This window comes from Lolium rigidum, chromosome 6 (assembly GCF_022539505.1).
Source record: "Lolium rigidum isolate FL_2022 chromosome 6, APGP_CSIRO_Lrig_0.1, whole genome shotgun sequence".
Taxonomy (NCBI): domain Eukaryota; kingdom Viridiplantae; phylum Streptophyta; class Magnoliopsida; order Poales; family Poaceae; genus Lolium; species Lolium rigidum.
In genome coordinates, this window is record NC_061513.1 from 215980235 (window position 1) to 215992916 (window position 12682).

At 45.0% G+C, this 12682-nt stretch overlaps 3 protein-coding genes across 3 annotated transcripts; 2 read left to right on the forward strand and 1 right to left on the reverse strand.

The window, feature by feature from the left end:
- Positions 1–1551: 1551 nt before the first annotated feature.
- LOC124663751 (BSD domain-containing protein 1-like) lies at positions 1552–3240 on the forward strand. The gene has a single exon (XM_047201421.1). The coding sequence runs from the start codon at positions 1552–1554 to the stop codon at positions 2980–2982; it is 1431 nt and encodes a 476-aa protein (XP_047057377.1). The 3' UTR covers positions 2983–3240.
- A 2131-nt stretch (positions 3241–5371) lies between these two features.
- Positions 5372–8898, forward strand: LOC124661796 (glutamate--tRNA ligase, cytoplasmic-like). The gene is made up of 6 exons (XM_047199681.1): positions 5372–5573; positions 5885–5981; positions 6072–6225; positions 6307–7385; positions 7490–7954; positions 8401–8898. The coding sequence occupies exons 1-6, from the start codon at positions 5437–5439 to the stop codon at positions 8629–8631; spliced, it is 2163 nt and encodes a 720-aa protein (XP_047055637.1). The 5' UTR covers positions 5372–5436; the 3' UTR covers positions 8632–8898.
- Positions 8899–9462: 564 nt separating this feature from the next.
- On the reverse strand, positions 9463–12462 carry LOC124665575. Its single transcript, XM_047202974.1, has 5 exons — positions 12214–12462; positions 11985–12128; positions 11312–11567; positions 10611–10688; positions 9463–9808 (listed from the first exon to the last, which is right to left on the reverse strand). Exons 1-5 carry the CDS (start codon positions 12274–12276, stop codon positions 9666–9668), a joined length of 684 nt encoding a protein of 227 aa, XP_047058930.1. The 5' UTR covers positions 12277–12462; the 3' UTR covers positions 9463–9665.
- Between the last annotated feature and the right edge of the window lie 220 nt (positions 12463–12682).

Genomic DNA, 12682 nt, shown 5'->3' on the forward strand with positions numbered 1-12682 from the left:
ATAAAATCATCTTTATATATACCCCATCATCGTACAAAACTTCGTCCAACCACTCGACAAGTTGATGGATGCTTGCCTTCCTCCAAAGTCGTTGAGAAGCACATTCTCATCACCATTTTAACAAACACCAGCTGCAAATTTGTCTGCCCGCTCACCAACATGATGCCTACTCAAACCACACATGTGATTTGACAGATATTGGGACATGGTAATTTCCAACTCTTGTTATCGATTACTCAATACTTTTGTCAAGATACTTCATATAATTTAAAGTCTTACATGTGTTGATGTGTTTACCACCTAGACGATGGGGTATGGGTGCGTCTATCTATTTTCAAAGTTCCTAGTAGACTCTCCCTACATGTATCACTCCTCGTGGTTTCTCCATAAGGAGGAGAAGAGGTCGCATGGAGGAGCCACAAGGCATCAATTCTCGATGGTGGAACTACCCGCAGTTCAGGGCGCGGGAGGAGGGGGAGTTGGCCCAAGCTCCGCCACTATTGCATTGCCACATTCCACAGATGTTGTTCACATCGTTGTTGCTACGAAAATCTATATATCAACACTTCTCTAAATCCAATGGATTTGTACAATTTGTAGTCGCATATGTACCTCTCGCTTAGCTGACATCCTTGATCTTTCGGGTACAATCACACAATCGTATCTCTTTCGTTAACCATGATATCTCAACCTCATCTTAAATTTATAGTTTTTCAAAAGCATAGGTGAAGGGAGTTTTGAGCATAATGACACCATTGTTACAATTCAGAATTAGGCCAAACATGATGATGAGTTGGGTTGAATAAGGTTAGAGTAATGGTGACATCTATAAGTTGAGGTGACATATGTAAGAACTTTTGGTGACGTTTTTTTCTTTGTTTCTCTAACTCGACTAGGAATCTGAACATGATCTGAGAACAAGAGGCCTAAATTTTGAATTACAGACGTACCTTTTGCTTTGTAAAAGGAGAGTTCATATCAGTTTCGTGTTCAAAACCAAATACGTACCAAAGTGATGTTGTGATAGCTATCTTTACATGCTGCACCCGTCCCAAACTCTGGTGGATCCAGACCCGTTTGGTAGGCAGAGCTCCACGGGAACCCGGCGCAGTGGAGTCCACCTGGCCCTGATCGCACCCAACCGAACAATACAGTACTTCTACTGATCGCTAGCGTGAACTATCCTCTCTCACTGAGGTGGGGACCCGCCACGTTTGGGCCCACTGGTCATACTAGAGCTAAACGTTCTGATAATTCTCGAAAGAAAAAGCTAAACGTTCTGATTAAATCACATGGAAGGGAGAAAATAAAGGTGAAGGTGAAACAAACAGACGAACTCTCGGCGACGGCAAGCGATCTATCCCCCCCTCACCTCCTCAGCCTCCAGAGCCAAGATCCAAATCCGAGCCCATGGATAATTTCTTCAACTCCGTCTTCTCCGCCGCCGCCGCCGGCGAGCACGAGGAAGAGGACGGGGCGGAGGAGGAGGAGCAGGCGGCGGAGAGGGATGGGGGAGGCGATTCCGGTGGCGGGTGGAGCTTCGGTGGGCTCATGAAGACGCTCGCCGAGGAGATCGAGGGGCAGCGGGAAGAGCAGGAGGAGGGCGGACAAGAAGAAGCCGCGGCGGAGGTGCAGGGGGAGGAGGGCGGCGGCGGGTGGAGCTTCGGCGGGCTGATCAAGACGCTCGCGGAGGAGTTGCCCCAGCAGCAGGAACAGGAGGAGTCCGTGGAGGAGGAGGAGGACGACGAGCAAGAAGCCGAGTCGGCGACGGAGGAGGAGGGCGTTTCTGGCGGCGGCGGGTGGAGCTTCGGGGGATTGATGAAGACCTTCGCGTCGCGGTCGGAGTCGGTGCTCGAGGGCTACCGCCGCGACCTCCAGGACCTCGGGTCCGGCCTCCGCGAGGAGACCACGGCCCTCCGCGCGGCCGCTGCACGGGCCGCCGCAGCCCTGCCCGGCGCGCTCGAGGCCGGCGCGTCCGTCGCCTCCGACAGGCTCGAGTCCGTCGGCCAGGCTGTCGATGACCTCGGGGCCGCCGCAGCCGGCCTCCTCTCCCACGCCAACGAGGCTCTCCGGTCCGTGGACGCCGACGGCGAGGACGGGACCGTCGACGGCTCATCCCAGCTCTCTGATCCAGCCTCTGGCGCCTCTTGGCGTTCGTCCCTTCCATCCAAGAAGTACACCCGCTTTGAGGCGCAGGTCCTGGCGCTGCGTGCCGAGCCGACCACCTTCACTGAGGAGCCCGAGGATGCCGAGGGGTTCACCAAGTGGCAGGAGGCGTTCAGCCTCGAGGACAGAAAAGAGGAGATCGAGGCCGTGCTCCAGGAGAGCCCTGGGCTGGAGAGCTTCGTGGAGAGGCTCGTGCCGTCTGTGGTAGCCTACGACATGTTCTGGTGCAGGTATTTCTTTGCCGTCGACAAGCTCAGGCAAGCAGAGGATGCTCGCACCAAACTCGTTAGCAGGGCCATGTCCAAGGAAGACGAGGAAGAGCTCAGCTGGGAGGTCGACGATGACGAGGATGATAATAAAGCTGATCACAAAGAAGGTACTAGCACAATACCCGATAAGAAAGATGGTGAGCAAATTGGTGACTCTATTAGCCATGAAGCACAGAATGAGGGAAAACAAGAAGCAGTGAATGAAAAGCATGCAGCGAAAGATCAGGGGACGATTTCGGTAGCAGCAAAGGATGATAATGGTGAATCCAGTGGTGAGGCGTCGACACCAAAGTCGAGCAATGGCACAGGGCAGGAAGAGAAGACTGAAGCTGGTGACTCATCTAAGGAGAGTGATTTATCACTGGTGTCTCGACCATCAGCGCAGGAGGAAGATCTTAGCTGGGACGAGATTGAGGATGTCGGTGATCAAGATGAGAAGAAAGGGGGGAGTCCACGGTCAAGCCCTACTGGCAAAGCTGAGGATATCCGAAAACGGCTGAACTCATTGGAAGACGACGAAGACCTCAGTTGGGATGTCGACGAGTAAGAACAAACAACACACTCCTAAACCGAGTGCTCCAAAAGACTCAAGTAAAAGATGTTTACACAGTTTTTACCTGTTTTGTCTCAAATGGGATCCCTATTCTCTTTTAGAGTTCTTTGACGTGCAATGTGAATATTGTGGTGGTACATTGGCAATTCAAATTCAATGGGGCTGTATTTTCATTACTCCCACTGTAAGATCTTAACAGAATGGTAGTGTTCTTCTGTTTTGGCTAATAAACTTGTTTCCAGTTAGTGTCTATTACTACTTCTGTTTTCAGTTGAATCTTTACGAGCTTTTGGTTTTAATATGATACATTGGATCATTCACATAATGCACCCACAGTTCTGCATCTCAATCATGAAGCCACTCATCTATCATCTATGGCCTGTCTCAACATTCACAGTGCTTGAAAGCCATTAGGAAAGTTGGTTTCATAAAGGCAACATTTTCACTGGAGATATCATATCGCATCTTTAGGCCAGGATGCCTGTTCCCATCTCTTCATTTGACTTGCGTGTTACCCGAAAAACAAGAAGTAGCTGACATCAAATGCTTTTAATATTTAGAAATTTAATTATTTTCAAATAAATATATTTCGAATGTTATAAAATTTCTTACTTTAGTTCTTAAAATTTTGGATCTTGGAATTTGATTCTTTACATATGAAACTGGAGAACTTACGAATCTTTCCGCGGTAGTTAGATTACCACCGATGTTAGGTGTACTAAACTTATAGTAGTACTGTACTAAACCACCGACTCTTATTATGGATCTCAGAGAGTATTATTTTTTAAAATGCGTAATCATACTCCCCTAGACCTGGTGGATAACAATGTTGCTAGCAACCAGATCGGAGCCAAGCTCTGGTGTGTTCTCTAGGCAGAAAGAGTTCAACGCACCAGGCTCTTTGCCATGCTGAGCAATGGCATGAGCAGCCTTATTACAATAACGACGACATATTTTGTTTTTGTTTTGAGAATGACAGTAATTAAATCGAAAAACATCAAATGCTAAAACCCACAGACTTGTTGCTTGTCGGAACAGGACCGCAGATATCTGCCAGATCGTGTTCGCCATACTTGAGAGCGTTAACCAGGTTAATGGAATCAGATTCGAAATTCACCATGTAGATACGCTCCCAGGTTGCTTGTTCCTTAAAATTGGCCGCCACACACAGGTGCCGGCTTCCGCTGTTCCGCATGGCGGGGCGCTACTCTTCTGCTCCAGTCTGCATATATCAGCTGCAATAAAACTTTCTTCCCTCTGATCGTGTGATAAAATAAAACCCCATGCTCCCTCAAGCGTCTGTCTCCTAACAGTATGCAGCATCAAAATTTACCTTGATGAAACTTGCCTTTGGTGCTTGCCAATGTTCAGTTGGCGGCTGCAATGCAGTAGACTGCACCTCCTCTGCTGTAAACTCCGTCAGATGTTTGCGAGCTTGGAAGCATGTTTCATCTGCAGACAGAACTGGAGGGAGAGATGATTGGACGGTAGGAAGTATATGGAAATAATATTTTGTGTTGGGAAGGGTATTGACAAGCACATGAGTCCACATCATTCTTCTTGCCACATCGGTGCACATCCCAGTATATTCAGCTAAACAAAAACATTGAGGGTCAAAATCCAGCAACATTCAGCTAAACAAAACATTGGCGGACAAAATCCAGCAACCCTCTTGTTTCAGAAAAAATCCACCAACCAAACCCTCGGCTAAACAAAACAGCGGCGCGGCGGTCAAAATCCGCTAAGCCCTTATTCGGCAGGAGTGGATTTATTGGGTTTGTTGTGTCTTATCCCGGCCCACCTTCGATCCGAAACTGCAATCGGGCTGATGTTCAGGAGACGTTCATCTAAGGAACAGGAAGACTTGCCCTAGAGCTGCCGCCGTCACCACCTCCGCCTCCCAGCGTCACGCGGGTCGCCGCCGCCATCGCCATCGCCATCTCCGCGCCTGCTGTCTCCACCCCATCCGCCATCTTGGACACTGGATTCTTAGGTATGGGCTTCTTAGTCACCAGTTGATTGCCTAAACCTAAACTGATTAACCCTCAACTTTGGTTGTGGTTGTGGGCTTGTGGCGATGTACACCAGGCACGCCATCTAGATCCGCTCCTTCTCCATGCCCCAACTTAGGTCTTAGACCTGATCTCAACATATCAATGCTACAGAATCTTGTGTCTTGTGTGAAATTCGAGTACGATTTACCCTCAGATTTATTGTCCCCGCGTTCGTTTGCTCTAACTGCAAATTCCGCTCGTTTTACCTTGTCCTGAAACCAGCTTGGCTTAATTAATTCGAACAATCAAGTTTTAGTATCACGTCTTTGCTTCAGTTATGGGGTTAAAGCACCCTTGCTGCTTGTGAAAAAGAAAAGATAAACACGTGTGCGACTCACAACATTTATCTGCTGTTGGCAGAATCCCGCTCTTTGGCTTGCTAAGGGGCTGAAAGATGGAGGTGAAGCTAGCATTCCCCCAGGACAGCCCGCCGCTTTCCATCATTTCTGCTGCTAAGATCGCAGGTGTTTCCCTAACCATCGATCCGACCCTTGCCTCAGGTTCAGTGCCCACGCTGCACTTCAGTTCTGGGTAAGTGATTGATAGCTTAGGTTTTATGTTCCTTCTCTCTGATTAACTGTAACATATGGTTTTCTTTTAGTATTACCATGGGCACTTTGTTAACCCGATATATGTTTGAGTAGTTGCTGTAGCCGACTCTGAGGGTCACCTCTTATTTTTATCTCCTCATTTTACTATTCCTGGTTCCAAGAAATCATGTTGATGGAACTGATGACTGTTGGAACATGACCGGTGTCAACCAATGCAGTTATATTGTTGAAACTTGGCATTTTTTTTTCTGTGGGATTTCGTAGTATCTCAATTAATACAACTCTGTGCAGGGATTTTATACATGGTGTGAACACTATTCTCCGGTACATTGCCCGTGCTGCATCTGTTTCCAACTTCTATGGCCAGGACGCCATTCAGGCTGCAAATGTATGTTTTGGATTTACATATGGTGTTTATCATCGATTTTCAAGTTCATCTCACTATTTTCTGAGCTGCTATTATTTTCTACATCTGTAGGTCGACCAATGGCTCGAGTATGCACCACTCATTCTTTCAGGCTCTGAATTTGAAGCTGCTTGCTCATTTATTGATGGATACTTGGCATCTCGAACCTTTTTGGTTGGTTATGGTCTTTCAATTGCTGATATTGTTGTGTGGTCGAATCTAACAGGTAATTTCCTGCCTTCTTTCATCAGTGAGTACTCTCTATCTCTCTCTCTCTCACCTTGGAGGTCACAATTCTTCTCTTCAGGAACTGGTCAACGATGGGAAAGTCTAAGGAAGTCAAAGAAATATCAAAGCCTTGTCCGTTGGTTCAACAGCGTAGCTGCAGACTATGCAGGCGCACTAGATGAAGTTACATCTGCTTATGTTGGAAGGCGAGGAATTGGAAAATCTCCTGCGCCAAGCTTGAAAGAAAAGATGCCTGGTTTGAAAGAGAACACCTCAGGTCATCAAATAGATCTCCCAGGTGCAAAAGTTGGGGAGGTTTGTGTTCGTTTTGCCCCAGAGCCTAGCGGGTATCTCCACATTGGTCATGCAAAGGCTGCACTGTTGAACAAGTATTTTGCAGAGAGATATAATGGGCGTCTGATAGTTCGATTTGATGACACAAATCCTTCTAAAGAAAGCAATGAATTTGTTGAGAATGTCCTGAAAGATATTGAAACGCTTGGGGTTAAATACGATGTAGTTACATACACATCGGATTATTTCCCAAAGCTAATGGAAATGGCTGAAAGTTTGATTAAGCAGGGGAAGGCATATGTTGATGATACACCCAAGGAGCAAATGAGGAGTGAAAGGATGGATGGCGTGGAATCTAAATGTAGAAACAGTACTGTTGAGGAGAACTTGTCGTTGTGGAATGAGATGGTTAATGGTACCAAAAGGGGTACTCAGTGTTGTGTACGTGGTAAACTTGACATGCAGGACCCAAACAAATCACTTCGTGATCCTGTTTACTACCGTTGCAACCCTGATCCCCATCACCGTGTTGGCTCAAAATACAAGGTCTACCCAACATATGACTTCGCTTGCCCATTTGTTGATGCATTGGAAGGAGTGACTCATGCTCTTCGTTCAAGTGAATACCATGATCGCAATGCACAGTACTACCGTGTCCTTCAAGACATGGGGCTGCGGAGAGTAGAAATCTATGAGTTCAGTAGGCTGAATATGGTTTATACTGTTCTTAGCAAGCGCAAGCTTCTTTGGTTCGTCCAAAATAAGAAGGTAGAGGACTGGACTGACGCACGCTTTCCTACGGTACAAGGCATAGTACGTCGTGGCTTGAAGATTGAAGCATTGATCCAATTTATACTGGAGCAGGTAATTGTCTACTGAGTTGCTCGTTATGATCTTGTAACTATATGCATGTTTGAGAAACTGAGTTATTAACCCCCTTTCTATTTTTTTGCATTTTATTTGTGAAGGGTGCTTCAAAAAATCTTAATCTCATGGAGTGGGATAAACTCTGGACAATCAACAAGAAGATAGTTGATCCAGTGTGCGGAAGGCATACTGCTGTGCTGAAAGACAGATGTGTGCTCTTGACACTTACTAATGGCCCAGACGAACCATTTGTTCGAATCTTACCAAGGCATAAGAAATATGAGGGTGCTGGAAAGAAGGCTACAACGTTTGCAAACAGAATTTGGCTCGAGTATGCTGATGCATCAGTCATTAGCGTGGGTGAGGAAGTCACTTTGATGGACTGGGGTAATGCTATCATTAGAGAAATCAAGACAGATAATGGAACAATCACTCAACTAGTTGGTGAACTCCATCTTGAAGGGTCAGTAAAAATGACGAAGCTGAAACTGACATGGCTATCAGATATTGAAGACCTTGTGTCTCTCTCTTTGGTAGATTTTGACTACCTAATCAATAAGAAAAAGGTAAGAAGTTATGTTCTCTAAGTTAATGTTGGTAGGCATGCAACCATATAGACGCCAAAACTGTATTCATATACTGGCTATTTAAAAATTAGTGATTGTTGTAGTATGAATGCCTTTTCACATAGACTAGTTAGATGTGTCAGTGGCACAGTTACTATCTGTTCAACTATGAGTGATCTGACCAACTTATCTTACCTCAAGAGCCTGAGGCTTCCAGTGAATTGTTTGGTCCCTGGAAACTCAACATGGCAACCTACCCATACTTGATTCTTCCATTGTTGAAAGCTGATGTTGATTATATTTAGTTTTCTTCCTTTTATATGTATGTGATGGCTCTTCCTTGGATGAGTTATCTCTCTTCCATCATTAATTCCATATTGTCTCATTCTACTGTTAGGTGGTATATCTCCATGTACTTTAAATCCTAATATATGACACTTTTGCAGCTGGAGGAAGATGAGGACTTCCTTGACAATCTCAACCCTTGCACTCGACGTGAAGCTTTAGCTCTTGGAGACCCAAACATTAGGAATGTCAAGCAAGGAGAAGTTATACAGCTCGAAAGGAAAGGGTATTACAGGTGTGATGTTCCATTTGTCCGGTCGTCCAAACCAATTGTGCTTTTTTCCATTCCAGATGGCCGACAGAAGTCCACATCAATTGGTTCTGGAGCCTAACTTCTGCAAGCAATGTTTGTTTAGATTGTGGTGCCTTTTTTGGACATTAATGTTGCAACCTCATTGGTATCAAATTGGAGCTGTAATGGCCGAAACTTGGAACTTCAGCTTTTTTTCTTTTCAGTATCTCAAACTTGGTCCATCAGTATTGGTTATGTAATTCTACTTTGCATGTTTCTTTGGCTTCCAACTGCTACCATGATCCGTGGGTTCTTTAACAAATATCAAGATGAGAATTTGCTGATAGATGTCTTGTCTCAGCATCAAGGAATGCCCATATTTCAGACTACATGCTCTTAGTTTACTCTGATGTGTTTTCATGTCCTATCCTAGTTATCTCCCGACTCCCGAGAGTGAATTGTGAAGGACTTTTTACGTCTTACGCTCATGAGCTTTCACTAAATTTAGCAAAAATTTCATGTCCACTAGGGCCAGTTCTTTTGTCAGCTTAAAAAATAAGCCGCCCTCTCCCCAGCTTCTCCTATAACCATCCGGGGCAGTTGCCCCAGCTGTTAATTTTGTTCCAACTTGTTGAGTTGAAACTGCTATGAACAAGCACAAGAGAACTGGCCTTTCTCAAGATGTCTTCTGACGCTAGACGCGTTTGGGTTTATAGGTTCCACTCGAGTTTTCAGCCCAAAGTCTGACCGTGATTTTGACAAACAAAATATGAGGCTTATTACTTGGAGCTTCTAAATTAGGCCAGATCCATAATTGAAGCATCTGAAGGCCGCATCAATCGATGAGGTTGTGTCTACCACATCCTCCAAATACATTGTCAGGTAGAAACATTGGCACAAACAAAAAGCTGAACCCGTACCCAAACTAGAATTAGACAGTTCCAGCAAGTCAGGTTTTATATCAAAATTTAATCTCAACAAAATAGATACAGTTGCTCTTGCTGCCATTACCGCTTCAAAAGTAACAACATTACTATGACAAGTAGAACAAAGAACAAAAGTGAAATATGCGAGGCTTTTGACGACAGCTTCCAGGTACACTTCCAGAAAAGGTCCTTGTAGGGTACAAAAATGTTACTTCCTCAAGCTGCCCTCGAGTCGGTCTATAGCTGCCCCCACACGACTTTGATTCCCTTGTTCCCTTGCCAAATCTGATGGTGACTTTGAAGTTTCGATCTCAAGACTGGCCTTCTCTGCCAGCTTCAACTGTACCCAACCTGCATAAGAAAGAACTCCCAAAGTGAGCCGATCAAATAACCACAAGAAGCTGCCGGCGAGTTGACATTGTGTGAGCATTGTTTAAGAATGAGCTGGCACTGTTGACTTGGCAACTAGTGGTGTTGTGTTTCAGTAATGCAGATGCTTATGGCAAGATAGCATCATATAAATGAATTATGTGCATGAGCTTTCTAATGAGACTGATTAACACATCCTCCCAGATGAACAAGGGAATTAGGTAATGGGCACAAAGTAGTACACAATGAGAAGGTAGCATCAAACTTCTAAATTGGAAGGCTACACATCATAGCACAAGTTCAAACATTCATATCAGAATTAAAAACAGGAACTAAGATTAAGTATGGGAGAAAGCATTTCACGAAGATGCTAAAAATTCATTTACTTTGCAGGATGCAGTTAATTACTATCATAGAGGAAAATGGACATCTATAAATAATGCATCATCTGGTCCATATCTAAGCAACTGATCTGCACATCGAGCAATCTAGAGCCTAAAAGACTTCTTAAAGTATACAGAACAGTACTCATGGTACAGGAAAATATCACGAGCAATTGGAGGTAAGAGTACCAAGGGGAAAGCAGATTCCGGCACCAAGAGCAGAGCCAACCAATACACTATCATAGAGGAAAATGGACATCTATAAATAATGCATCATCTGGTCCATATCTAAGCAACTGATCTGCACATCGAGCAATCTAGAGCCTAAAAGACTTCTTAAAGTATACAGAACAGTACTCATGGTACAGGAAAATATCACGAGCAATTGGAGGTAAGAGTACCAAGGGGAAAGCAGATTCCGGCACCAAGAGCAGAGCCAACCAATACATTCCTTGCACGCCACATCGGTGAACCAGGCACTGAAGGTATAGACATTAGTTGAGATGAACTCAGTCTATAAAGCGCTATGAGAACTAAATACAAACGATGAAATACAATAATGATAAATCCAAGAGGTATTTACAGTTTCTTAAGATACAAGCTGCTTAAAAAAGCACTATGTAAGATATTTAGGAAAACATTCTTGTATGAATCTTCCAGGTAACTATCAAATCAATTTTCTTGATGGACGCAAAAAATCCTAGTAAATGTATCTTAGCTGGACAATTCAATCTTTGATACTCATGTGGAATCATCATGTGGTTAGGGGCCACTTAACGACAGCCCACAGGAGGCCCCTAATTCCTAAAGGCAGCCAACTACAGGTAAAGACTTAATAGCATGAATAGTTTGATCAAGGCCTACCAGAGAAATCTTTTAACAAATACAAGAAAGGACGAGTAATAACAGGTTTACTTCTAAGTTCTAACAATGAATGCCGTGCTTCTGATTATTCTATTTTAGTAAGTTTTGTAATTTACTTCTGTACATATTCATACTGCAGCGAATATATTTATAAGTTCTTCCAAGTTTACGATTCGACAGTGCCTCAACTAAATGGTGTAATTTTAAAATCCATGTTTTAATGCAGTGAGATACATACATATAAGCCCAAAAGCAGCCGCGGTAGCCGAGCCAGCTCCAGCAATATTGAACACATCATGTACCCCACGATTCTCAATAAGAAGGTTCTGTATGCCAAAGAACGTTGCAGTGAACATCCCAAGGCGAGCACCACCAACTAGGGAGCCTTTTGCAATCCGGATGAACCTTTTCTCCATTGCATCTCTCATCAGCCTATACTGTTCGCGCTTGTCTGTGGTGCTTCCCATCTTCAACATCACTTCAGCATCCTTGCTCTGCAAAATATGATATAGTTTTAATAGAAGTCATCACTTCAGATCCAAAGTAGGAGACGAGTAACTTCCATATATATTTGTGATTCTATCCAATACTTTCGAAGAAGCCAGTCTGAATTTTGAAATTTCACAACATTGTACAAGAAAAACTCTAGTTCCACTACTGCAGATCGAGTTAAATTCTGAGCAACAAAACAGAAGATCATATATCCTGGCCTAAGATGAAAAATGGACATCAGAGAATAGCAAATATGCATCGTTTCACCAGCCAATGTGGATGCTAATGTATCACTCACGCCTACGATTACAAGTCATAAGTGGTTACTTATCATTATCAACACCATTTCTACATCCACGCAGGTTACACCCGAAGCGATAATGGAAATTAGTATGGAATGGAGTAGGGTGGCAACTTACAACGTTAGCGTTGGCCTCCTTGGCCCCGCCATAGAGCAGCCCGGTGAATACGCCGACGAGGGTGCCGGTTCCCCAGCTCACCATCCCCACAGGCCCGCCCCTCGACGGCGTGCCTACCGCATCCGCATCCGCCTCAGCCTCCTCCTGGGTAATCCCCACCCAAATACGTAAGATAAACAGAACTGAAGACATAGCTCTGAACCACAAGAAGCAGGGGACAGATCAAAACCGCGGTAGAATTTGGCGGATTTTGCGGCGGCTCGGCGGGAGGAGGCACCGGGTCGGCGGTCATGGCGATCTGCTGCAAGGCGGCTGCAGCTCTGGACGGAGGCGGCGCTCCAAAATAGAGTTAAAGAAGGAGGCAGTTCGGGAGAGGGCGGATGTTGGAAGTGGACGCCGGAGGTCAGCGCCGGCGGTGATCGGTCGAGGCGGCGAGATCACCGGGTGGAAGTGGACGCCGGAGCTGGAATCGGCGAGTGGAAATGGGATGGGGAAGAGGACAATTATGCGGGCTTTTTCTCAGTGGGCCGGGCTCGTACTGTTGTTTACAGGCTCTCCTAAAGCCCACCAATGCAGAAGCAAGTTCCTTTCAAAACAAAAAAGCTCTCGGTCTTGGGCGTGTTTTGGCAAAATAATTGAGGAGTAAATAGACTTCAAAAAAAAAAAATTGAGGAGTAAATAAACTTGTCTATGACAAA

Bases quoted from the DNA above. Each gene is read 5' to 3' on its own strand.
- LOC124663751 (XM_047201421.1), top strand. From the start codon at position 1,552: ATGAAGACGCTCGCCGAGGAGATCGAGGGGCAGCGGGAAGAGCAGGAG.
- LOC124661796 (XM_047199681.1), top strand. From the start codon at position 5,437: ATGGAGGTGAAGCTAGCATTCCCCCAGGACAGCCCGCCGCTTTCCATC. The intron at 6,226-6,306 runs GTAATTTCCTGC...TCTTCTCTTCAG, and splicing joins TGTGTGGTCGAATCTAACAG to GAACTGGTCAACGATGGGAA. The intron at 7,386-7,489 runs GTAATTGTCTAC...TTATTTGTGAAG, and splicing joins TCCAATTTATACTGGAGCAG to GGTGCTTCAAAAAATCTTAA.
- LOC124665575 (XM_047202974.1), bottom strand. From the start codon at position 12,276: ATGACCGCCGACCCGGTGCCTCCTCCCGCCGAGCCGCCGCAAAATCCG. The intron at 12,129-12,213 runs GTTTTGATCTGT...GGGATTACCCAG, and splicing joins ATCCGCCAAATTCTACCGCG to GAGGAGGCTGAGGCGGATGC. The intron at 10,689-11,311 runs GTATGTATCTCA...CTATACCTTCAG, and splicing joins GGCTGCTTTTGGGCTTATAT to TGCCTGGTTCACCGATGTGG.